Here is a 25,587-nt window from a genome sequence, read left to right as displayed (position 1 = left end):
TTGGAGACAGGGAGCCCAGAGTTGGTGTGGGAGGATCACAGTCAACCGCCGTTTTCACATGGCAGTCATTGACGGAGGACGCCGGAACCACCATGGGAAGCATGATCAAAAGATGTGGACAATGGGAATATGTGTTCTCCATCACGAACTTGCCCCCTCAGACTACCTGGGCCAGCCTGCTTCTTCCACCGGCAAGACTGTCGCCGGCCCAAAGCAACCGCACACATCGGAGGGAGGCAGCCAACTCTGACGATCTAGAATTGGCAAAATATTTCGGAAATTCGCAGCCCCGAGACTGTAGACTGCCGGCGGGCATTCTACCCCTGCTGCGCCATCACAACAATGATTGAGTGTTCTATTCGAGGCCATGGCCGTGCCACCCACACACATTTGGCGTCAAGCATAATCTCATAGTAGATAAAAGGGGTCCGGCTGCATATGCCATATAAATGAGGACTGGAGCCCTTCAAGCCATCAAGCCACTCATAATTGATACATCTTATACTTATTCGCCAAAGCTTACGACCTGTTCGATAGTTCCCTCATCGGCTTAGCCACACGGCTTCGCCCTCGGAGCGCCTCCACCAAATTTGTCTGCCACCAGCTCCCAAGATAGCTTTGCTGTTGTACTCTTTGAGCCATTCAGCCTAACCACGGCCTTCGGGAGTCTGCCATGGCTCCATGCCTGTCAGACAGTCTATTAGTTACAGTTGAGAAACATATTCTCTGGCAGGACGCCAAATTGGGTAGCTGGAACGGTTTGAAACGAACCAACCAGGCACTGGACACGCCCATTTGAAGAAGTAGAAGTGCCGTGGCGAAAAGGCGATGCTAATTTCATCTCTATCCGTGAAGAGGGTGGTTCTGGAATAAGCCCAGAGCATGAATACAATACAAGCTCTTGAAGATACAAACACATATACAAGGGATCACTGGGTGAGTTGTCATGAATATACTACAAGCAGTGCTCTGCAAGGCCCTTGATAAAAGGGCGTGCGGCCCTATATTAAGCTGCTTGTTCGTGACCTGGCTCGAAACGGCCGTGACGTCTTCGAACCGAAGCTTACTTACTAACAACTGAATAACTCGACAAGTAGGACGAAGCGGAATGAATGAATGGTTAAGGCAAGTCTCGGCCTTGAAAAGGCCGAGCCAATTCTGTATTTCGGACTGACGAAAACCTCACTTGTACCTGTCCACCTAACCCTGACGACTCTAGCACCTCACACCTGGTGCTGAGGGTAGCCTAGTGGGAGCCATACTAACAATGCAGAACGATCCCGTCCTCGATCCCTCCCTCTCAAGCTACAGGGCAAAATTGAGCCAAGTCATATAGGCGCCTCAAGTATACAACAAGCTGCTTCTAGAGTCGCCACTGACACAACCTTGGCAGACGAGGAACCTCGGGAACTCCATTCGCCGCGTCCGATTACCGCGTCAGGCGGTTAAAGAGATAGCACCCGGACTTGACTATTCACGACGTAATAATTCGATAGAGCTAGCATAGTTGCATAGTGGGTGGAATAACATAGTGAGTGCAACACCCTCGGCCAGCTGGGCGAAAGTGAATCTATTGCATTACTGATACATGGCGAATGCCCCATATTATACATCTTTTTTTCCCCCCGTTTACTATTTTTTTGTGGCAAAGATGCTTGCGTAAAAAACCCAATAGTCAGTTCATAATAAAATACATGGGAATCATAAATCACCCATAAACTCCATTTTCCTAACTTTTCGCCTCCAGCTCTCGCTCTCGCTCTCTGAACGACCGGTGATTGTTGTGATGGTGATGATGATGAGGGTCGTCTCGTGCCCTATTGTCGTAGTCGTCCGCCTGATCTCTCCGATGGTGTCGTTGCCTTTCACCTTCACGTTCAGATTCTCGATCCCGCTCTCGCTGACGGTCTCTTTCACGATTCTTGTGGCGTTCCTTCTCATCACTCTCTTCTTCACTTTCACGGCGTCGGCGGTGGCGATGATGGCGCTCTTCGTCTTCCTCGTCAGCTTCGTCACGCATAATATCACGCTCCCTTCCGTAATCATTGTCCTCTTCCTTTTGTCCCTCAATCTTGTTACGGCGTCGCTCTGCAGTTTTCAGTTAGCACCAAGCTTGACACCACAGCTGCAAAGGTTGCTGCTTACCTCTCAATACTTGTGTTGCTGCGGCATAAGCCTGAATCTCCTCTTTGCTTAAAACTCTCAGCACGATCACAAAGTCATCGCGAACTTCAAATCTTTCCTTTCCAATGGTCAGTGCCTCGGGATTGACAATCTTGCGATTGATCTTGGTCCACCTCGCCCCAGGAGGGGCCTCCTTAAGTTTCTTGTCCTCTTTGTGGGGGGCTACACCCTCACGAACTGGGTTAGCTTCTTCTGGGAAGCTAGCTTTCGGCTGCTTCAGGATGCCTTTCAAGGGCTTGCCTTCGGATTTGTCCTTCGGAGGTGACACAAGACGCACTTGCTTCCCTTCAGCTGCAGGAACAACGAGTTCTCGACCGCGAGATTCTTCGCCAGACTTTTCTTGAGAGGATTCCCGGGGTGAGCCTGCAGCGACTTGCTCTTTTGATGGAGAGGGAGAGCGGGCTCGTGGTTTCTCTGCCAAAGCCGGTCGTTCAACTTCTTTCTCTTGCCGTTTATCAGACATAGACATCTCCATCGAGGCTAGTTGCTCCTTAAGCTGCTTCAAGTCAGAGGTGTCATTAGGGTTGAATGCCTGGGAAACACGACCTCGCCGAGGGGGTCTTTTCGTATCATCGGAATCCGATCCCGAGACTTTTGCGGGTTCTCTGATTGTTCGGGAATCTGCGCCAGGTCGCCGTCGCTCAAAGCTGCCACCATCTCTAGGTTCTTCCCTCACAGACTCCTTATCTCGTAAATTATCCCTTAGAGATTCCCTCACTGTCTCTCTCTCACGAATTGGCTCAGGCTCCCGAACTGATTCCTTTGGCACGAAAACATCCCTTTCAGACGCTGGCGGCCTCTCTCTCGTTGGATCTCGTTCCTGGAGAGGCTCTTTTCCCCGTAATTGTTCCCGTTCTCGAGTCCCCTCTTTCCCTCCCATTGGCTTACTGACTCTTTCAAAGGATTGGCGAGCATCTTGCTCTACGATAACTTCTTTGTGAATTTCGCGATCCTCTGGAGGACTGCGGCGTCTCTTTGCACCAGGAGACCCTTGATCTTTCTTCTCTCCTGGTTTGGTTGAAGCTACAAGGCTAGCAGCAGTTGCCGCGGCACCGAGTCCACCAACGAGCGTCTCACGAGTCCGTGACTGCTCCTGATCCTGGTTGTCTTCATCTCTTTTAGTCTGTCTCCGATCTCTTCGTTCCTCCATGGGATCCTGGCGACTCCAACGGCGACCTTCTCTGTCTTTATCTGAGCCATATGACACTTCTTCGTCAGACCTCCTTCTTGGGTCGTCTAGTCGTGTTTCACGGCGGCGCTCCTTGATTTCCTCTGGAGGGCTTAGAACCTCTGTGCGAATTCCAAAACCTCGGGATGCGACGCTGTCATCATAGAATCGAGGAGGCTCAGGGCGGCGATCAAAATCTCGGTCACGCATGGCACGCATGACACGCTCATCTTCTCGACTTCGATATAACTCGTCATGATGCGACGACCGGAGTCCAGCATCTTGGTGGAGCGACAGGGGTCGCGGTCTCCGGCCGCTGCCAGAACTTCCCTGTATTTCGAGTAGCGATGCTGCACTGGTGGGTAAGGGGGGGACTGGGGCAGCTGGAAGCACATCTCTAGAATCGTACGCCCGATTGATCTTATCAAAACCACGAGTTGACGGCGGTGGTCCAGGTCGTCCGTCGTGTTGCCTGCTACTGGGACCATTGGGGCCGCGATTGAGATCATGGCTGGTGTTGATATTAAGATTCCTCCGATCTAAATCGTAATTGACATTTGGACGGTAGTATCCCGTATCAAAACTGTCATGTCGATCATGCCGTCTAGAGCGACTTGGCTTAGATTGGTCCAGGTCGTATTTGACGAGCTCGCCGGCGTTGGTGTACTGATAACCGTCGTCCCCGTAATCAATGGCCGCGGTACTATGTCTTGGGTCACTCGGATAAACAACAGAAGGTCGAGAATTACGATAAGCTTCGAGGTCACGCGAGCTTAAGTGACTGTCAGCCCTATCTCTATATCTGCCAAAATCCTCATTCGGGGAAGATGCATGATATGAACGAGAAGCTGTGTTGCGAGAACGCAAAGACGAGGCGGGCTGTGAGTAAACCTGCCCGTCAGAGGCACGATATTCGTCTCGAATAGGACTTCCAGATCGTGCGTTGCCAGAATGAGACGAAGAACCATGAGGGCGATCCAACTGTGTTGTAGTTATAATCACTGGGGGCCTTGAAGTCGATTCCAGCGTTGACCGACGCGTCCTGCTGCCGTCTCTAGTCCTAAGATTGCCTCTTGGGCCCTGGGTGATAGCATATGTTGTTGTGGTTGTGGGAACGCCCGAGGCGGTCGTGGAAGTTGAGTAGCCTCTCGGGGTAATATAATGTCTTTGGCTGGCAGACGGTACGACATGCATGTCTCCGGCGTACATAGAGCTGTATCCTACACTAGTCGGCATAGAAGCTCTGGCAGGGTTGAAGGTAGGAGACCGACCCGATGGCGTGGGAACATAACCCATGTATCGATCCGACATATTTGACGAGCCTCGTAAGAGCCTCGGGAGAGGTGACAATCAATAGGTGACGGTGCCTCTCAACACTGCACTTGCTTTCCTGGAGGGTAATTTCCAGTCTGCAAATTCCCCAAGACACCAGCCTTGACCAAAATTCGAGAGCGTTGGTGAAGATAAGGGCGGCGGTGAGGGGTTGTCAAATTGCCCCGAGCGCCTCAATCTCCCCCGCCCTACGACAGCTTGTCAATCTTCAAGAAAAAGACCGAGTGCTGACAGATCAGCGGACAACCTCGGAAAAATGCCGATGAACGTAACGGCTGTGCAAAGAAGGGTTCGCCGGTGGGCCTTGGCGTATGAGCCGAGGCTACTGAAAATATGTGTCTGAAGATTTCCTGACGGATCAATTGCCAATGAACTGCTCTGAAAGATCGAGTCTGGTAAATTGTAGGTTTGGCAACTTGTTGGGACAGTTTTTCTAGCATATGCTTGTTGCAATTTAAAAATAGTCGACTGGATGGCGGGTATCTTTTTGCTTCGCCTGATATGGAGGCCAGGGGCAAAGGCGAAGATTAAAAGAGAATGTTTCCCAACGCCCAATAATGCGGGTCTCTGTGCTTATGGATGTGTCAAGGCAAAACGAGTGCTGTCTGTCGAAGACTGCGGAATGACGATTTGTCCGCCAGGGTCACCGCCACTCTAGTCGGCGTTTGGTGTTGGTGGGAACGGGCAGAGGACTTGAACAATGGCAACCGATCGACGTCACTCGCCCCAGTGACCAATTGGGCTCCGCCCGAATGAGCTGAGATTCCTCAAAGGACTGGAACTTTGCGACGACTCGCTAGTTTCCCACTTGAGACTGTCACTTGGGCTTTCAAGCCCTCAGATCCCGTCGGGCCGTGCTCAGTGGCGCCCTGCTGGATTGTTGATCGCTGTTCTGGAGCCGTTCAACGCTGTCCGCTCCCTCAACTGAAGTGCCAGTGGGGGGATGAGGTTCGGGCTGTAAGGTCAACTGGTCAGGGTCAGAACTTTGGCAGCTGGAAGGAAGTTGATGGGCTGCGTCTTACATACCGCTCGCAGAGGCAAGTTGACAATTTCACAATAACTAGCGGCCTAGGTGCCTAGGTACGTTATTACCCGTTGGCAACTAAGTGGGCTAGCCACTTCTCGTCCACTTAGTCGCTGACGGGTAGTGCCACGCAGCAATGTCTCGCCTTCTGCCGCAACGTCCCAAATTCTAGTTAGTGCGCTTAATCAAAGCTGCATTTTTGACCGCAGCCAAAAAGCAACAACAAGACGACCCCGGTCAACCGTCTGACCAGACTGTCGGCGCAACAACCCAGGAACCCTGCTGGGGGGACTGGAGGGGTGGGTGGCTTCCTCTGCGACTCGCCCGTCGATGAGCTGGTGCCCTGTTCTGGAGCATCAAACAGAAGTTAGTCATTGCCATCAGCATTATGCTGTGACGTCGTTGCCACTCGTACCAGAACCAGAATTGAAGATTACGCCCTTGCTTAGGCCGAAGTTATTCGCCACCCAGGTATCAGTCATTCACTAGCTTGGAGAAACGATCAATAATGCCCCTCCTGTCTTCAATGTGCAATCAGTACAGAGACTGAATTAGCACCAGTTCGCAAGACCCAATGCCGTTGACCCCGTGTCGACTGCAAGGCAGTGGAGCTCCAGTTTCTGTTGCAGCGTTGTGTTGCCGGTCCTGCCGGAATGCAGCTAGTGGACTGCCGTGGCTCGCCGTGAATTGAGGCTTAGCTAATTCTCAGAACCATGCGAGAACAGATTGCCGCCCGAAAAGGTAAGAAATGACTGGAAAGCAAGCCAGCGGCAGAAGGTATCTGGAGAGAATGCTATCAAGGAGATTCTCCGCATCCATGCGACAAGAAGAAGAAAGAAAAAAACCAGATTGGTTCAATGCGGCGGACGTGGACCGTCGACCTTTATCATGGGCAGGAGCGACGCAACAAGCTTGATCCCTTCAAACTTCTCCACGTCCGCGTCTCCCACTCGTGGTCCATGACATGTACAGCCAAAAAAAAAAACAAAGGCATGTTGCGGCCCAACCAGCCAATGTCCGGGGCATTGAATCAGGTCCTTGTCCATCCGTCAACATCTGAATAGTAGTCTCAGTCATCCAGCGGCGACTATTTGCAGGCCTTAATTACACCATTATTATACAACTCTGCAGGGACCGTCGACGCGTCTGGAAATCTCCTACTTCAAACCGACGCTCATGAGTCATGGCATCCCATCACCCACTGCCTCTAGGACTCCGCTCAAACTTCCATGCGAAGATGCATTCATAGGTAAGCGATGGGTTGGGCAGTCACGCCTTCGCCTCGCCCGACACAACCTACGACCTGTTTTACTGGCATGCCTGCCTTGGAAGAGAGTAAGTAATCAGCAATCCTGGTAGTCAAAGCCAGGAGGCATGGGCTGATTTGTGTCTCGATGTGCAAGTCTAGTTTTCCAAAATGGGGCAAGATCGTCATCCACGCGAACCACATGTCAATCGAAAGAGGCGTTCGTTTCTAGATCGGGCATCAAAAAGTACAAGATCGAGACTAGCCGTAGTTCACACGTACCTGCATACGCTAGATTCCGAGGTCTTAGGTGAACATCTACCTCGAACTACTTGAGCTATTGTCGGGCTGAGTGGGCGTGGCAACAGGCACAGATACATGGTCCTGATATCTTCATTGCACAACCTCAAAACCATGGACGCTGACCCATTCGTTCTGAGCTTGCAGCTTATATTGGCGTATTGTAAGAATGGTGGGCCTTGGGCATAGGGCATCCATTGCAACCCAGACGCCTCAACCCATGATCCTAGGGAGGATGCCTAAAGTGACTAATTAATCAGGCTAATGGGATACAGCATCAATTACAAGTTTGAATGAACAAGAGAGAAATATGACTTGATTGCCCGAAATGCTGGCGTCAACAACCCTCGGCACCGAAATGCCAAGTTGAAGCGAGCAAAGCGATACTGCAACCGAGGCGCGTAGTACCATGGCTCACTTGATGAGACGCTCTTGAAGAATATTTTCATAAAATCGAACAGGGCGGTGCAATAGCAATTGCCTGCTAGCGGAGTCTCGCCGCCCGATAAAACAACCGTGACAAATGCACTGGGAAGCCAAATGTTTCTGATCTCACAAGGCATCCTCATATCGCGCAAGAAGTAATCCGCATTGATTAGTGCAAAAATTTGAGTGCACATACACATACACATGCATATATACATATATATATCGTGAATGGGTGTGTTGGCCAGGATCCATTGCGGCGTCAGTGTTCAGCGATCTACGAGCATAGTCTTGACGAATGCTCAGTGTTCGATTTCCGGGAACACATTAACGAACCCTTGGGGCATTCGCGCCCCTCAGGAAATCTTTACAGAATAGAGGGAGACACAACATCAAAAATGACAATCTTAAAGCGCGCTGTAGCCGCTGCAGCCGCATTGTATCCTGCATGAGCGTAGCCCCATGTGAAATAGCAGCTACTAAACCGCACAGACAGCAAGGTAACAATGTAAATCCTCCTCTCAATACGTTCAAGAAGACTTTTTGCAGGACTACCAGCTAAATTCAGGTCTGTAGTACCTTTCATGTGTCTCAGATTGCTACATTCGGCTCACTTGGGTTCGTGTATCCGAATTGCTCTGAGTATCACAACAGGGCCCGACTCCATCCCACTGCCACGCAAATGGCCCTCGAGAATGAGTTTTCCCCGCTCGGAGGATATAAACAATGATTTGCCCATGTGAACCCGCCTAGCAAAGTCCGATGCGTTGAATGAAGCGGTGTGCCGCCAGTCAGCCGCAACATCTCGCTGCAGCTGTCCACTTAGAACGGTCTCGTCACATATTAAATGCCCCGGTTACATGTCCCTCTTTCCCTCTTTTTGTTTCTTTGTCCAAAAAGTCTACTGGATGCCTTGTATTGTATGTCTGCTTCCTCCGCTCATACTTATAGCGAAGCAACTGCAAAGCTTAACATAATCTAGATAAAGGCTGATTGGGGGTACTCATAAGAGGCAAGCAGAACGTATGAATGGAGACATCTTACTAGGAGAATGACGGGTTAAGTACCTTTTCACAAATTTATCATACGCGGTTGACCACGGAGGCAAGGAGACCATTTAGAAGCAACAGTTTCTTGTGCTTCACGTGCAGCAGTTCTCGCTTGCGTTCCCCAGCTAATTCATTCATCGAGCCTACTTCGCAACTTGAAAGATATACCAGACCAAATCACTAATTAAATTAAATTGATTGAAAAAAAAATCCAAAAATGGGCTAGATGAAGGGCATCTAGTAACACTGTATTTTGGCTGTACCTAGGCCAGGGAACAGTAACTAACCGCGCAATACACCATGAGTACACGCATTGCAACCAAACCAAATCATACATCGTAAATAAGGCAAAGCCTACAATCTGCCCGTCCCGTTCATAACCCCCCAGCATGATCGCTGGATCAAGCCAAAGAACCCATAGGATCCCACAATGGCAAGACCGTCGGCTCCTGCCCAGCTACGTCTCTGGCTTCCTTGCTCAAAAACTTAGGATCAACGACGGCCTGATAGACAAACTCGTCCATCCACTCATCCGTCATGACGAACCACCCTTTATCACCTGCATTCTCCGTACCCCAACTATTCTGCACTCTCCACCGCACAGGTTGCGCCGTCTTGTCGTCCAAATGCACGGCCGTCAAAACCATGGCATGCGTCATCAGACTCTCACCCGCCCGCAATCTCTGCTCCTTGATCATGCCCAGTAGATCCGTGCCAATGCCAACTTCGTAGTCAAAGACATGAAGGTCCATGATCCCGGAGGTCTTGTCGCTAAATTTACCCACGTCGCAGCCAAAGAAGACCGGTATCCCGGCCTTGATCATCTTCACGCAGGCTTCCTTGAGGGTCTTCATGTCGACGTTGATGTAGGTGACGTCGCGGCCACCGACGACGTTGCCCAGCCTGTCGACGGTGAGGAGGGTCATGAGGTCGTTGCGAGGGTCGTTGACGAGCGAGACCATGTCCGAGATGGTGGTAGAGCTGATCTGGAAGTTTGAGCTGCTGATGTTCTTGGCAAAGTCCTTGGGAGTGATGGTTAGGGAGTGGACCTTGTTGTCCTTGTCGGCGTATGTCCATGTGAACTCCTGCGTGGGATTGGGCGTAGGCCCAAGGAGGAGGGTGATGATTTTCTGGACGTCCTGCATGTAGATGACTTTCATGGCAGAAATGACGCCCGGTGCCTGGCCGGCAGCAATGGCGTTGCGCAAGTTCAGGGCATATTCGCGGAGTTTGGTCTTGAGGACGGTGTTGAGAATGCTGGAGTTTTGGGCGTTCCAACTGTCCGGGTACAATGTTTGAGGAACAAGACCGTACTTCTCAACCAAGTTGTACACCATGTCCCACTGGCCACCGTCGGAAATGAGATCACTCAGAAGCCTCTGGACGACACGACCCTCCAAGTCCTCTCCGGAGGTGTCAATGATTTGCTCGAGGAACCAGTTGGACTTCTCGAGCTTATCATAGTAGTAAAGGTAGTTCTGGGACAACTCAAACGACTCGAGGTTGTACCTCTTCATGATAGCCACGCGGAACACATTAGTAGAAGCAAACAGCCAGCATCGACCACTCGAGCGCTGGTTCGTAATAGGCCCGCCCTCAAAGGGAATCTTGGTATTGAAAACGTGCTGATTAGCAATCTTGGAAGCCTGCGAGGTCAGAACCGTCCGCGGGTTTGCCGAGCTCAGAGCCGAGAGAGCAAGCCTGCCCGAACAGACGGCAGTTTAGTAAAACGAAACGCCTATAAATGAGATGTAGATTGCTTCCTGACATGTACGAACCTGTTTCGGGGGTCGTCCAAAATCGTCGAAGGCAACAAAGACACCGCATCCAACGGCAGAGGCTCTGCATCACGGGTCAACTTGCCGCTCTTCTCATTCACCTCGTCAGAGTTCCTGTTCTCTTGGAGATTCATCTTGCGCAGACGATCGACCATGGCCTTGTCATGCGCTCGAAACGCAGACGCCTTTGATTGTTGGCCGCCCATGGTTGCTATGGCCGCTAGATTGCCTATGAGCCTACTCAGCGACTCGGCTTTGTAACAATCAAGTAACTATATCCCAGCATGCGTCATAAAAGAAGAGGATCAACTAGTGTTTAAAGCAAAAGAGAAATAGAGTGGGAGAGTCGAACGTCGGAACAGGTGCCAATAAGGTACGTAACCTCTCAACCACTTAAGCCGAGCCCCATCCAAGATCCAAGCTTTCGGCTGTCACGCGCAACCTCCTCCTCGAGCAAGGCGCCAAGATAAGACACTCCGTGTCCCCCATGTCAGCTGTGCCACCCGTGCCACCCTCTTTCGCGACAGTGTCTTGAAACTTGACGATTAGGATGGCGGTTTGATGGTGAATATCTCGCCACATAATAGTGGGATTGAAGAACCACCGTCTCAAGACAAAGCCACCAGACGACTTCGAGACCACGTTGTATGAATGCCCAGATATTCAGCGGACGATCTAAACATTTGTTTCACCGGCTGCGGTTGACAAACAAGCCGCAAGGTCTCTCACTCCGCGAGAACATTGATAGCAAGGAACCAGTACCCGGCAAGGGAAGACGGCTCCCCGTTCAGGTAAAGACAGCTGAAGAGTCTCTCCACAACCCACCACGCAGCACCGCGTGCTTCAACGCCACATCCGACCTCCAGAGGTCACTGCTCGCACCTTGATGGCTCAAAACTAGCTCGCGGCATAATGCATCCGTACCACGGGCAGTCACGACATATCTTGACATTTGCACGTTAGCTCGCCGGTTCGGCATGCCCTGAGGGACAAGCGTTGACGTCACCTCGCTCCATACCATCTGTCAGCGGCATTCTGGCATCTTCATCATCACAGCCGCCTCTTCACAAGAACAATGCCTCGCCAAGCTGCTCTAAATACTCACATGTAGGAAAATCCGGGAACCCTCAGCATGACGAATGGGGCGATGCTGCCGGCCTTGCGATAGACTACCAGCAGGATGCGCCCTCACCAATGCCGCTGTGCTCCACATGCTTCTCCTGATAGTGTAACGAGGTACTCCGCAGACACATGCCCAAGGACGCAATCAATATATCGGTTGGGGGGGGGGGGGCGCGTCGTACGACCCGTCCTGCGCCTGATAAGCGTGATCAGTGTCTCCCTCTCTCTCTCTAAGGAAAAGTAAGCATCCCATACCAATCAATGATCTATATCAAGGGACCGGTCATAGATTCGTCCCTCTCTTGGGGCAAGAAACTCGAGTCAGCGTGCAGAGTAAAACACACACACATGTAGGTGTGCTGACGGAACGTTGGCCGAGTAAGATGGAAGGCAATTCAGGTGGCCGAGATCATACGTGATTGAAAACGACTACTCATCTACAGATACACACTTCCACCTCCCAAAGCTTCGTCCGTTACGGCATTGGCCTTTCTACAATGTCAACACATTGGATGATGATACGTTGAAAAATTTCCCTGTTTCTACAAGAAACCAGTCACATCCGGATATACCGATTAGATAGTTATTAATTGACTTCATTGGTCCATATACAGCAACGTCCTATCTATCCAAGTTCTTTCAACGACTCCAATGCCTGACAATTTGTTCCGTCCAAAAGTGTTCAAAAAATATCAGGTATGCTGCAATTTCTACAATCCAATGACCTCAAATTTCACAAGCGCCAGTACAATGTTGGCTTGACTGCATTGCCATGGCTCGTCATAGGAGCGCGCACGGTTCTTTAAAAATGACACCCACGAAAAATGATTTACAGGCGAGAGCCGTGAATGACCTTCATGTCGACGGCGAGCTCACGGCCGTTGTCGTTGAGGACAAGGACACGGACGCTGCCACGGCCTGACTCGAAAGCAGTCGACAGGCGAGACCACAAGTTGGACTGGTCAATGACAGGCAGGTTCTGCTTGACATCGCCAGTCTCGGTCATGGCAACAATGTGGCCACCCTGCATGTCCAGGACACGGTACTGCTTGAAGACGGGACCGAGCATGGTCTGAACAATGACGCTGGGAGCGGGGTTGGAGACAAAGGAGGACTCCTCGTGCAGCTGCTTGGTGAACAGGTCAACACCCAGGTATCGGTACTGGCCAGTGGCATTCGAGGTCGAAATGCGGATAACCTGGCAAGGGCGGCCCTGGAGCATCAAGAAATCGCCGAGGCGGATGTGATGGCAGGGAATGGTGACAGTGTTGGGCACATAGGAGCCACCAGAAGGGACCACGCGAGGACGGGTCTCGGTCACCCGGATGTCCTCTTTGATGTCCACGTCGACGTGGTCATGATGGTGGTGAGGGTGCACAATCTTGTCGGCAAGCTTGTGGATGCCCTGGCGGAAGGAGTGGTAGTGACCTGAAGCATTATCATTAGCGACCACTTTGGAAATCCCACAATTGTGGACAGGGTGGCAGACGGGCCAACATACCGTCCTCGTCGTAGTAACCCATCTTGGACTTTTGTTGTGCTTGACTAAAGCGAGCAGGCTCAACGGTCTCTTCGGAGAACTTGACTTGCTGATGAACAGAAGTCTGAACAGGTCGTTCTTCAACGGTGTACTGATTGACACGGACGTCCTCGGTCTGATACTGAGGGCGAGTAGGAGCGTCTACGGTAGTGTGATAGACGGGGCGGAAACGTTCACGATATTCACGCTCAGCGACGTCAATTGGGGAAGAGTAAGGGCGTTGGTGAGTGTCGATCTCAATACGAGTGTCGGTATACTCAGTACGTCCTGGTCTGGAAGGATCAGAGTTAGCTGAAAAGATTTGTGTTTTGGTTGGATGTGGCCAGTTTCTGTGTCAACAAAGCTTTTGTTGTAACCGAATGCCCCTGACCTGGGGGGGTATGGGGCGTATATGAAGACCCCCTGCAGAAGCCATGCGTGTCCAATTTGAGGCCTAGAACGGGGCCTCTTTCGTCACACCGCATTATTCTGTCACTTCTGGGTGGAAAGGGTGGGAATTTGTGACCACGGGAGTTGCGCTCGCGGCACGCAGGATCAGAGAAGGGTGGTTCTGCGAGCCGCAGACTGGAGAGAGGGAGGTGGATGGGGAACAGATGTCGAGAATATTGTAACATGTGAAGCAGGTCGAAAACCAGACGCAAAACTTTGTGAAAAAGGGAGGGAAATGCTCACCGGAAGTCTTCCTTCACGAATTGCTCCTGCTGGAAACCGGGACGGCGGTGACGCTCTTCACTGAAACGGACCTCTTCTTCGCTGAAGCGGTGCTCGCGGTGCTCGCGGTGCTCTCCACGCGGGGGGATATCGACGTGGGCAGAGTAAGAAGAGTATTGATCTTGCCGTCCGGCTGGCTCCTGCTTTTGATGGAGCTTGATATCAACCTCTTCGTGAGTCTGGACGGCGGTTTGCGACTCGCTGTCCCGATAAGTCGAGGGGAAGATGCTGAAAGGGACGGGGACGCGGGCTTCAAAGTCCAGATTGGCGACTTTTGCTGGCGCGAGAGAATCTGCTTCTCATACAACCCTCCGTAGCTGATAGCACGAAAGGAAGACAAGAAGGATTCCCTGGCTTCTGTTCCTTGAACAAAAGTCGAAGAGAGGAGAAGGGGAGGAAAAAGGGCGTAAGGCCTTTTTGATGTCTTCTTCTTTCTTGCGAGGGAATTGAAGTCTTGTCTGTTGTGTGATGTGGTTGGAGATAATTGGAGGGGAAGGATCAGGTCGGAACTGCGGGCAGACGCACCATGGCTTTTGAGGACGAAGAGCAGGATTGGATCAGGTAGGGCCATTGGCCCATTGCGCAGCGTTGTGTTGCCAAGCAGGGTGTGTCTATTAATCGTCGTGTTTATTCCGACTGGGGTTTGTTTACTCTGGTCCAAAGAGGAATAGCTCTGCATCTCATCTCCACCTGAGCATCAGGAGAGAGCCAGCTCGAGGGCGTCGAGTGCGTCTCAGCAACCCAACGTCTGTCCGTCTCCGACAGAGAAGGCCTGTTCGTCAGCTGCATTGCACCAAATGGTTGCAGGAGGCGAAATTGGTCCCTTCAAGCCCAGTTTTCATACACGTTTTATCGCTCCGTGCCAATGGAATGCGGGAGGCGGTAGGCCACGAGGGGTGGGAAGATGGGCGCCTTGTTCCGACCAGAGCCAAGGAGCTTCAGGCACACACAGCCATTGGTTCTCCCATGGCACCACTCTCTCCGCGGCACGGTGTCTCAGACACGGTCCTCGAATTGGGCCGTGTTGGGTTCATTGTGCGTTGCGGAGCTGGTGCTGATGCAGAAAGACGTCGACGGATGACGAACAATGCCATTGCTAGATGGACGACCAGAAGCTGGGAAGCCAGCATGTACCAGTACGTCTTCATTCCTTTATTCTTCATTCTCCTCCCTACTGTCTCCAGCCTTGAGTTCGATTCTGATGCTTCAGGGGACCACCCCCTGACACGGGGCGCGGATGCCGTCGTGTGAATCTGCCATTGGATTGATTCGCTTGATTCACCACCTGGCTGCAGAACAACTTATGCAACAACACGAGTGGACACGGTGGACACTGCGGACACTGCAGCACCCTCGGGCAGGGCGACAAGAGGAGGCTGGCTGTTTGGACGACAGCTGTTATTAGGTTTGCCTGGCGCGTCGCCCTGCAGACATACGGCACATACATGGGCGTCCGAATCCACTTGGGCTGGCTGTTCAGATATACGTGCTTTTCACCTAACAACACGTTGGCAAGTTTGCCCAAAAGGCAGCTGGCTGCATTCGAGGGTTGTATTACCAGATGAAGCTCATGCTAGAGCATCTGTTGCACGATGCGTCGCTGCATCCAACGCGATGAACGCGGCAATCTGACAAAGCCATGGAGCTTGTCGAGTGTGTCAAATGTCGGAATTTAAGCTCTCCAGGGATCTGATGCGCTGTTGCTGTGGCAACGAGAACTCGGACCCTTGCTCCTTGGCTGGTGGTCTGTCTATTTGCGTGTGGCGTTAAGCAATCTGCAGCTCCCGGCCATGACCGTACTGGACCGCGTTTCCGCCTCGCGTCTTGAGATGAGTGCGGGTCGTGCGGACGGGGTTTGCCTCGGCAAGCCAAGCCGTCCAACCGTTGTTTTTGGTAAACAGGCAAAATTGCATCGTGGATCCAAGGAGGCCTTTGTACTCCGTACTAGAAGCGTGATGGTGATCAATAGCCCTTACGATACTCAACTCGTGTCTCTAAGCAATCAATTGAGCTGGATCAAAGTACATATATTTGTAGCCACGCCCAGTACGATGTAGATGTAAGTGCTCTGTACAAATCTTCATTTCTCATACAGTAAGTATACTGAGCTACCCAACTTGTACATGTAGCCGCGCTGATAGAATCAAGGCCTCAGAGGCCGGATGAGCACCCCGGATCTATTCCTGCATTTACCGCCTTCGGCGTCCCACGCAAAGCCGCAAGCCAAACAGGCAGCTTGGCCCGGCACCAGCTTTGCTGCGGCCGGCGCCTCAATCTCCATTGCCCTCTTGCGGAGGTGGGCACAAGTATGCTTCACCTTGGCGCCCAGCTGCTGCTCGACGCGCTCGCAGGTGCCGAGGACGTCGTTGACACTGTCCAGCCGCCTCTTGTTCTTCTCCCCGTACGACAGGAGCCCCAGGTCCGCGGGCCGCTCCTGCCCCGGCGTCACGCTCTGCAGCGCCCAAAAGACGCGCTTGAAGAAGTTGATGAGCGCCGTTGATGCCGTCGTCAAACAACTTCACCGTCTGTCCGGTGGGATGGTCCCAGCTTCGCAGCCGCCTGAGCACGTCTTGCAGGTACGGCGCCAGAAGCCCACCAGCGTCCCCGCTCTTCCGTACACCCGGAAGCCGCTCTTGACTGCTTTTGGCTTTGGCTTCGCCGGCTTCCCATCGGGTCGGTCTATCGGCGCCGTTGGAGGTCCAAGGCGTCTTGGCACTTTTCTGCTTGGAAGAATGGCCAAGCTGCGTCATGCAGCTGTGCTTGCCGGCACATACAGAAGCAATCAGGTCGTCGAGATTCTTTTGCACGTCCTGCGCCTTGAAATGCCTCCACGGGTCCTCTTGCCACGCCGTCGAGAGTCGAGGGAATCCTGCCGGCTGTGGTGCCACGCCGGCGCCTCTTTGATTTTGGAATGTATTTTTGTTAAATTTTACATTCTTCTGGAAGGCCTTAAATTTTCGTTTCATAGCCTCCTCTCTTGGGTTATTTTGCCGATCTTGCGGTCAGAAAAGTCACCTAGATATGTGACTTGCCACCAGCCTTTAATCTGCTCAAATGGGATAAAACCCACAGCTGCGTGTTCTTTCTGCGCGGGATAAGGTGAGTATTTACCAAGGGACTTATTGACGTTGACTAATTTTTATCTGCGTGCATCTTGTAAACGAAACCCTTTTCCTCTGGCTTCTCATCATCGACGGCGAATGTGAGTGACACGCCAGGATCAGTACTTGTCGAGACAAGCGCGTATAATCGGCTGTATCCCCTGCCGCATGGCGGAACAGGCTGCTGCCTTCCTGCATCTTCACGTCAGAGAGACTACTGCTTCCATGTGATTGTGACTCTTTTGCAGGCCTCGTGAGTAAAAGCCGCCGTCCTTTTCGACGTCCTCTGGGGTCCTCCCGATCTCGCCGCGGTACACATGTGTCGGAGATTCGGTATCAAAGTCGCCCAACTGGCGACGGTCGAGTGTCGTCTCGATGCTGCGCCCTGGTTCTGGTGGGTGGCTCTGGAAAAGCCCAAGCAGCAGTAGCAGCGTGGTTGTCAAAACCCAGAGACTCGTCTTCATCGCGGAAGAACGTTGGAGGGAATAATACTATCGTATATGCGGCGCAGTGGCGCTTGATGGTGAAGGTCCAAGTGCGGGAGTCAGTGCTTACTTTTTGCCAAAGCATGTAGAATACCACGACAGCATTGCCTGCGCGAGGTTTATATATAATCACATCCGGTTGAACTCTCCTTGATATCTTCTTGTTTTCCCGCGACATGTCTTATTCGGCCCTTTTTCCTTGTCAATTCATATAGGAACTTGAACGTCACGCGTGACTCAACGTACAAGGGTTCGATTACACCCCAGAAAGGGTTTATATCATAGCAGCGGACAAGCCATGGTAGCTCATATCGAACCAGCCCGAGTCACTCCCCATGCCTCGCCCTACCTTATCAGAGCTCGTAGAATGGGGCGCTTGCGAGTTCCGAATAAGGCAGAGCGTAGCACCGTCGACTTCATTCCCAGCCTTACCACAACAATCATATGCCTTTAAGCTTAGATAATTGCCTTTTTTAATATAATAGCCGATGGCTCGTTTTATTAATGGGATGCGGGCCCCATCTCTATGCCGTCCCAGTCTCCCGGTGAGCTCATCTCCTTAGTTGTTAATCTTGCCTTGCTGACACCGACCGACCTGAGGGGACGGGAGATCATCTACCTCCCATCTGAGAGACTATTTATGGATTTTTATAAACTCGATACCGCAAGACTAAGAACCGCTGCCGTTATTGCATTTTGGTTCGCTGTTGTCAGTAGCGAGCGTATGATAAGTGGTATATGCCGCTCTTCATTATGTTTTCCACCAATTTGCTTGCCTGCGCCTGTTACGGAGTCTAAACGGCGCACAAACACATGCTGGATATCGGGGGTTACTCGGCCAAGAACCGAAATTCTTAGATCTTTTTGCTCCCGACTCGACGGTCGAACCTCATAAAACCGTCGTGATAGCACCCAATTTCACCTACAACTCATGCAAACAATTGGTGTCAGGCCATTCCTCCCTGGCCCCTCAACCAACTGCTAGCGTCTGACATTGACCTGTTCAGTAGTCGTGCACGCATAGTATATTAATTCAATATTAATGGCGTGGATCACGGGTCAATTACAAACGCAACCCGGCGTGGGTGGGATAGCCGATCCGGAAACGAACTGCGATGATGCTTCCCCATTCTCCTTCGGAGTCCAGTGTTCATCATTCTAGATCCCCAAACTACTATTGTCATTTCTGTACATGATGGTACCCAATTATTTTGTTGGCCTTAAAGCAGTACACTAACCACACAAGTGATGCCATTCTGGCGTGGTCGTGTACGTCGCAATACAACAACGCATCTCTATCCTCCGTGATAATAGAGACCCTAACCAGAATTAAATTAATTGTAATTCACTAATTAAATGCTTTTATATGCAAATAGTGCCTTTTTCACAGAAAGGCGCACCAAACGGCATTCGAGGTAAACATGGTCTAAGCAATTCGCTCAAACAACACAGGCTTGCACAAGGCCTATCAACAAATGAGAAATACATATTAATAATGTGCTAAAATAAAGGAAGACCAATCTTATTCAATAAAATAAAAAGGCACAATGTCAAAGGAAGGTTCTGCATGAAGTCTGATGCTTGCAGTCAGCTGCCCCAGCACGTGACACCATGTCGTCACTCTTTTGAGCTCTTGACTCAGCTCGGCGTGAGCTGCCCCGCGATGACAGATCCTGCCCCACGTTGGACGAATGTTCCCTCAAGAAGACACGAGTTGGGACCATCAAGAGGACTCCTAGCTCGGTTCAACCCGATTGTCTAGGTACTACGCAAACCCAGCCAGTACACTCCGAAACCCAACATGAAGCAAAGATTCTCGTCGTTGGATGTCAAGGTGCGTTGCTGCAGACCCGCTTCTTGAAGCCACTTCTTCTAACATCGCGGCGTGCTCCGTTAGGTAATCGCACACGAGCTCAATCAGAGCTTGGTGACGCTACGTCTAGCCAACGTGTACGACCTTTCGTCCAAAATCCTGCTCTTCAAGTTCGCCAAACCCGATAATAAGAAACAATTGGTTGTTGATACCGGATTTCGCTGCCATTTGACGAAATTTTCACGAACTACAGCTGCTGCTCCGTCGGCTTTCGTGGCTCGACTGAGGAAGCTCCTGAAAACGAGGCGATTAACTTCAGTATCGCAAGTTGGCACTGACAGAATTCTGCAATTGCAATTCAGTGACGGACAGTATAGACTCTTCCTAGAATTTTTTGCGGTACGCACCACCCTACAGACTCAACCTTGTCAGTGGGTGGCAAAAAAATTAACGAAATGCACAGAGCGGTAATATCATTCTGACCGATGCCGACTTGAAAATTTTGAGCCTTGCCCGAAATGTCTCGGAAGGAGATGGTCAGGAACCCCAACGTGTCGGTCTGCAATATTCACTCGAGAATCGACAAAATTTCCACGGCATTCCCCTCCTCACCAGGGAGAGGGTACAAGTGGCCTTGCAGTCGGCAGTCGACAAAGCTGCCGCCACTCCAGCGTCCAAAAAGCCGAAAGGAAAGCCGGGCGGCGATTTGCGAAAATGTTTGGCCGTATCAATTACCGAACTCCCCCCGGTTCTCGTAGATCACATCCTGCAGTCCAATAACTTTGATACGGCTGTCAACCCGGCCGAGATCCTGGAAAACGAAGTATTGTTGGATGAGCTTGTCAAGCTCCTATCAGAGGCCAAATCTTCAGTTGAGGGCATAACCAGCTCTGAAATATGCACTGGGTATATTTTTGCAAAAAGACGGGATGGAAACCCCATCAAAGAGGCCCGAGGCAGCGAGGCAGCGACAACCCGCGACGAGCTACTATACGAGGACTTCCACCCATTCATCCCTCACAAGCTTCAGAGAGACCCAAGCATAAAAGCGCTAGAATTCAAAGGCTATAATCAAACAGTGGATGAGTTCTTCTCGTCTTTAGAGGGTCAGAAGTTAGAAACTAGGCTAAACGAGAGAGAAGCAGCGGCAAAAAGAAAGCTGGATGCAGCCAAGGCAGATCAAGCCAAGAGAATCGAGGGCCTGCAAGATGCTCAGACATTGAACATGCGCAAAGCGGCTGCAATTGAGGCAAATGTGGAATGGGTACAAGAAGCTATGGACGCAGTCAATGGCCTTCTCGCGCAGGGTATGGACTGGGTAGACATTGGAAAACTTGTCGAGCGAGAAAAGAAGCGGAAAAACCCCGTGGCAGACATTATTGTCCTTCCCCTTAATCTTGCTGAAAATTTAATTACACTCAGCCTAGCTGAAGAAGAGGAGGAGGAGGCGGAGGAAGCGGATCCCTTTGAGACAGATGACAGCGATTCCGAAGACGAAAACGAGGCCAGTACCATCTCAAAGAAAAGTGAGAAGCCAGCCAAGGGTTTAAACGTTGAGATTAATCTCAAGCTGAGCCCCTGGAGTAACGCTCGAGAGTATTATGAACAACGGCGGACCGCAGTTGTAAAAGAAGAGAAGACGCAACAGCAGGCATCCCGGGCTCTCAAAAATGCAGAGCAAAAGATCGTGGAAGACTTGAAGAAGGGACTGAAACAAGAAAAGGCTCTCCTGCAGCCTATCAGGAAACAATTGTGGTTCGAAAAGTTCCTCTGGTTCATCTCCTCCGACGGTTACCTTGTGCTTGGTGGCAAAGATGCTCAGCAAAATGAAATATTGTACAAGAGATATCTGCGAAAGGGTGACGTATATTGTCATGCCGACTTGAGAGGAGCACCAAGTGTTATTATCAAGAACAACCCAAGCACGCCGGATGCACCTATACCTCCGGCAACTTTAGCCCAGGCAGGCAATCTGTCGGTTTGCGCTTCCGAAGCATGGGACCAGAAAGCAGGTATGGGGGCATGGTGGGTTAAGGCGGACCAAGTTTCGAAGTCGGGACCTGCAGGAGATTTTTTGCCAACTGGTAATTTCATGGTGCGAGGACAGAAGAACTTTTTAGCCCCGGCACAACTTCTACTCGGTCTTGGGATCATGTTCAAGATTAGTGAAGAAAGCAAAGCGCGACATATCAAACACAGAATACATGATGTTGACTCGGCTCTGGGCTCAGACATAGCGACAAGTCGCAACGATATGCAGAGCCTTGCGTCGGTGGCAGACTCTCAGGAAAAGGAACCAGAAGACGATGTAACTCAGTCCGACAATGAAAGTGATGACGGCCGAGAACAGGAGGATGCCCGCGCAAACCCCTTGCAGGCTCCTGATGCTGCAGAGGACGACGAAGTAGACGAAGCCACAGGTGCAGTGTCATCCTTGAACCTCACAGAGCAGCCAACTGGTGAAGGCGATGGCGAGGATGAGGCAGCAGAAACAGGCACGAGTCGAGACGAATCGGAACTGGCGACAGAAGCGTCCGAGGCACCTACCAAGACATCGGACTCCACGACTCAAACCGCCGCTACACCATCCTCCCATTCCAAGAAAGGACCTCCTAAGCGCGGCCAAAGGGGCAAAGCAAAGAAGATTGCTCTCAAATACAAGGACCAAGACGAGGAGGACCGCGCCGCCGCCGAGGCACTAATCGGCGCAACTGTCGGCCAGAAACGACAAGAGGCAGAGGCCAAGGCCAAGGCGGACAGGCAAGCCGAGCTAGATGCTGCCAGAGAACGACGCCGTGCCCAACACCAGCGACAGCAGAAAGAAATTGCGGAGCACGAAGAGGTTAGGCGGGTGATGATGGACGAAGGCATCGACGTGCTCGACGCAGATGAAGCCGAGAAGGCTACTCCTCTCGATGCCCTAGTCGGCACTCCCCTACCGGGCGATGAGATTCTCGAGGCCATCCCCGTATGTGCTCCTTGGAACGCCCTCGGCAAGTTTAAATACAAGGCGAAGCTGCAGCCCGGTGCCGTGAAAAAGGGCAAAGCTACAAAGGAAGTCGTGGAGCGCTGGAAAGCGTATTCTAGCAAAAAGGGCGCCGTGGACGAATCGTCCCTTGATTCGGAAAGGATGTGGCCTCGGGAGGTAGAGCTGATCAAGGGCATGAAGGTGGAGGAGATTGTGAACTGCGTCCCCGCTGGGAAGGTGAGAGTCATGATGTCTGGTGGAAGTGGTGGTGGCGGCGGAGGAGGAAAAGGCGGACAAAAGGGCGGCGGCAAAGGCGGCAAAGGAAAGGCCAAGAAATAGACTTTGCATAGAGGTCTCAAATAAAAGCAGCCCCCCCCCCCCCCCCCCCAAAAAAAAAAAATAAGATAAATAATAATCCAGATAGTATAGTCGCCTGGGCATCTTTGCCAACATGTTCAGTCGTTCCGCGTATACCTGTAGATCTTATACCGCAAATCGGTTTCGCTCCATCGAACCAACTTCCACTATTTACCCAGGTATTTACACCCTCCTCACGTCGTCTGGCATCCTCGCGATGCACAACTCCCTACAAAACTCGCCCCATTGGCCGCTCGTGCCCTCCCGCACCGCCTCCTGCAGATCCACGCCGTACCGCTCCCGATACGACCTCTTTACAGCCTGCATGTGCGCCGGGTCCCAGTGGAAACGGACCAGTCTCGAAATGAGCAGTTCCCTGCGGAGACCGTCCTTGCGAGACGCCGTGAGTGCGTGGTTGAGCAGGAGGGCGTCCCGGACGGGCTTGTTGATGACGCCGTTGAGAATATGGGCCAGTAGCTCGCCCTGGGGAACAATTAGTACCTCTTGTCCCCTAATATATACATTGGGGAAAGGGAGGGGGATACGTACGACTAGATTACCGCTCTTCTTGAGCGCGTCCCTTGCAAAATTTGCCCGGTAATGATGCTCGTATTCCTTCAGGACATGCCTTAGGTGGGCGTCGCTCCTCTTGACGACAATGGCAATCATGGCGCTTTCGCCGCCCTTTTCGGCCTTGACCGCTCTCCGGAGGTCGTCAACGTCCTGGTCGACGAGGTGGTAGTCGATGGGTATTCTGCGCCCGTAGGGATCAAAGTCGTCCATGCGGCGCTCGTCAAGGACCATGAGCACGGCCTTCTTGAACTTGTCCTCCTTGAGTTCCACCTTCATACATTTTGTGAGGCTGTTATCGTACTTTTTGTCGGTGAATGCATCCTTGATGTGGCGGATTTCGTCGTTGGTTCTGCCCATGAGGGACTCGATGAGTAGCTCGCGGCGAGTCTTATCGCCCTGGTACCAGAAATTGGCCCAGTATGCTTCCGACTCCCATTTGCCCAGGGCGACGGCGTAGCAGGCCTTCATGAGGTTGGGGTCCTCGTCCTTGAGGCGGGCGCGGATGTGCTTGGCAATGTTGACACCCTTGCGGTCGGAGCCGGTCTTCACGATGTGTTTGTACTGGCTGCGCAGCTCCATAACTTGATCGTGCGTGAGACTGGGGAGGATCTCGATAAGAGGCTGGATGTCGGGGGTTCTGTGGCCTTTGAGGGCTCTGGCGAGCGTTGTGGCAATGTCTTCTGGGTCGTGGAAGCGCGCGCGGCGGGAGCGCTTCTTGCTGTCGGGACTGTCGACGTCAGAGTTAAGCGGAGAGAGGGCCTCGATGACCCTGGGGTCGCTGCTGGGGTCTTTGGAGGCGATGAGGAGAGGGGACGGCATAGGCGAGCAGTCTTGATATGTACCCCTGTACGATTCCAGGAGCGGCGAGGCGGGAGCAGCGGCGAGTGATAGGTTGCTTGAGCGACCAGTGTCAACTGTTAGGCTAGACATGCGGTTTGTTGGCGGTTGAGGGGACTTGTCGCGCGCGCCACCACGACGGTCTCTTGAGCGGTCTCTCTCCTTGCGATCTGATTCTGGGGAGAGTGTTGCCGGCCCGGGAGATATGTCCCTTCGGCGATCCCGAGATCGGTCTCTGTCGCCCCTGCCAGGCTCAACTGTCAAGACATTGGCGGAATGGCGAGACTCGTCTCGGTATGAAGTCTCAAGACGAGACTCTCTCGTGTCGTGGGGATTTTCGGGTCGGGTGGCTGGCCTTCGTCGGCGATCATCATCGTCCTCTCGGCCATACCTTGAGGGCCGCTTGTCGCTCACTTGAGAAGCAGAAATGTAGCTGCCATAAGTAGGGGGCGACTCTTGTCTCTGAGAGGGAGACGGCCCCGGAGGTTTGCCGTAAGCCAAATCGTCCTCGTCCCGCTCCTTCTTGGACCTGCTGTCGCGGTCACTCCTCCTGTCCTTGTCGCGCTTCGAGTACTTGTCGTCGCGAATGCCATTGGTGTCGTCATCATCATAGCGACGACTGTACTTTTGCGGGAGAAAATTGAGCTTGTCGTCGGAAACGTCGTCCCGCGAGCCCCGCGAGTACTTATCTCTAGGCGGAGAGGCGTCACGGATCCGAGGGCCCTCATCTTCTCGTGCATACTTGTGAGCCCGACGAGCCCGCGGGTCATCATAGTCGTCGTCTGATCTATTCCTCCTCTCGTACTTGGAATCCCTGGCATCAGCATAGTGCACACCTCGCTCCTTGTCATCATCCCTCCTGGAGCGATGGTCGTCTGGAAACGATCCAGGCAGCTGACTGGAACTTTGGCGCTCTATCTTATCGCGAGAGCTTCGATACGATGATTCCCTCGGCGGGGAGGCTGTCTTGTAGATAGGTCGCGCATCATCATAGCTGTAGAGCGATTGGCTTCCGGGGAGCATTGCATCCACATCCATGCCGCCTTCGGGAGGGTAGGGCAGTCCCCCGGCATGGGCTGAGTCACGGTAGCCTCGAGACCTGTAGCGATCATCTAGGTCGTCCTCGGGATAGATGTAGCTTGGTTCTCGCACATCGGCAAACCTGGTGGCGCTCGAGCGCTCGGCGTCGTCTCTCGGACGCCGGTCACGAGACCTCGACCTCGACCGGTCTCGTCGGCGGTCGTCCTCCACGGCAAGAGACATATGATGATGGTGTTTTGGGGGCCTTCAAACAAAGCTAAGTGGGTGTTTGAGTGGTGGGCCTGGCAGGTCGTGGTTCGAGGCAAATTGGCCACGGGCGACTAGCTGCGCATCAAGATGAGGACAGACGCGAAGTTATAGCCAAGGGAGGAAGGAAGAAATAGCCCAGCGCTGGTAAGAAGCAGCAGCTCTGAAGCTGACAGACAGACACCCAGTCACGAGGCGCACATGGAACGGCACCCGCTGGGCCAACCATGACGTCCACGGCTCAGTTCAATGGTCTCGTCTGGTGCACTTGGCGATTCCCCCAGGC

The 25,587-nt window shown here is 52.2% G+C and overlaps 6 protein-coding genes across 7 annotated transcripts; 1 reads left to right on the top strand and 5 right to left on the bottom strand.

The window, feature by feature from the left end:
- Window positions 1–1,229: 1,229 nt before the first annotated feature.
- On the bottom strand, window positions 1,230–7,016 carry J3458_019857 (uncharacterized protein). Of its 2 annotated transcripts, none has more exons than XM_066121731.1 (3): window positions 6,124–7,016; window positions 1,598–6,056; window positions 1,230–1,531 (listed from the first exon to the last, which is right to left on the bottom strand). In XM_066121731.1, the coding sequence occupies exon 2, from the start codon at window positions 4,661–4,663 to the stop codon at window positions 2,102–2,104; it is 2,562 nt and encodes an 853-aa protein (XP_065973348.1). In that variant the 5' UTR covers window positions 4,664–6,056; window positions 6,124–7,016; the 3' UTR covers window positions 1,230–1,531; window positions 1,598–2,101. The 2 variants fall into 2 exon arrangements, with proteins under 2 accessions (XP_065973348.1, XP_007814721.1); XM_007816530.2 differs by having other exon boundaries at window positions 1,247–2,088; window positions 2,146–5,651; window positions 5,711–7,016.
- A 1,932-nt stretch (window positions 7,017–8,948) lies between these two features.
- Window positions 8,949–12,197, bottom strand: LAP3_2 (bleomycin hydrolase). Its single transcript, XM_066121730.1, has 2 exons — window positions 10,508–12,197; window positions 8,949–10,430 (listed from the first exon to the last, which is right to left on the bottom strand). The coding sequence occupies exons 1-2, from the start codon at window positions 10,711–10,713 to the stop codon at window positions 9,131–9,133; spliced, it is 1,506 nt and encodes a 501-aa protein (XP_065973347.1). The 5' UTR covers window positions 10,714–12,197; the 3' UTR covers window positions 8,949–9,130.
- Window positions 12,198–12,458: 261 nt separating this feature from the next.
- On the bottom strand, window positions 12,459–14,451 carry J3458_019855 (uncharacterized protein; the record flags this gene model as incomplete). Its single annotated transcript, XM_066121729.1, has 4 exons — window positions 12,459–13,057; window positions 13,131–13,441; window positions 13,842–14,157; window positions 14,406–14,451. 4 exons carry the CDS (start codon window positions 14,449–14,451, stop codon window positions 12,459–12,461), a joined length of 1,272 nt encoding a protein of 423 aa, XP_065973346.1.
- A 1,439-nt stretch (window positions 14,452–15,890) lies between these two features.
- J3458_019854 (uncharacterized protein) lies at window positions 15,891–17,246 on the bottom strand. Its single transcript, XM_066121728.1, has 2 exons — window positions 16,403–17,246; window positions 15,891–16,353 (listed from the first exon to the last, which is right to left on the bottom strand). The coding sequence occupies exons 1-2, from the start codon at window positions 16,844–16,846 to the stop codon at window positions 16,024–16,026; spliced, it is 774 nt and encodes a 257-aa protein (XP_065973345.1). The 5' UTR covers window positions 16,847–17,246; the 3' UTR covers window positions 15,891–16,023.
- A 1,800-nt stretch (window positions 17,247–19,046) lies between these two features.
- Window positions 19,047–25,483, top strand: J3458_019853 (uncharacterized protein). The gene is made up of 3 exons (XM_007816526.2): window positions 19,047–19,300; window positions 19,364–19,678; window positions 19,743–25,483. The coding sequence occupies exons 1-3, from the start codon at window positions 19,268–19,270 to the stop codon at window positions 22,584–22,586; spliced, it is 3,192 nt and encodes a 1,063-aa protein (XP_007814717.2). The 5' UTR covers window positions 19,047–19,267; the 3' UTR covers window positions 22,587–25,483.
- On the bottom strand, window positions 22,637–25,483 carry J3458_019852 (uncharacterized protein). Its single transcript, XM_007816525.2, has one exon. The coding sequence runs from the start codon at window positions 25,275–25,277 to the stop codon at window positions 22,788–22,790; it is 2,490 nt and encodes an 829-aa protein (XP_007814716.2). The 5' UTR covers window positions 25,278–25,483; the 3' UTR covers window positions 22,637–22,787.
- Window positions 25,484–25,587: the final 104 nt, after the last annotated feature.

This window comes from Metarhizium acridum (assembly GCF_019434415.1).
Source record: "Metarhizium acridum strain ARSEF 324 chromosome Unknown scaffold_568, whole genome shotgun sequence".
Classification (NCBI taxonomy): Eukaryota; Fungi; Ascomycota; class Sordariomycetes; order Hypocreales; family Clavicipitaceae; genus Metarhizium; species Metarhizium acridum.
Note: the sequence above shows the minus strand (reverse complement) of the source record. Positions and strands in the feature narration are given on the sequence as shown.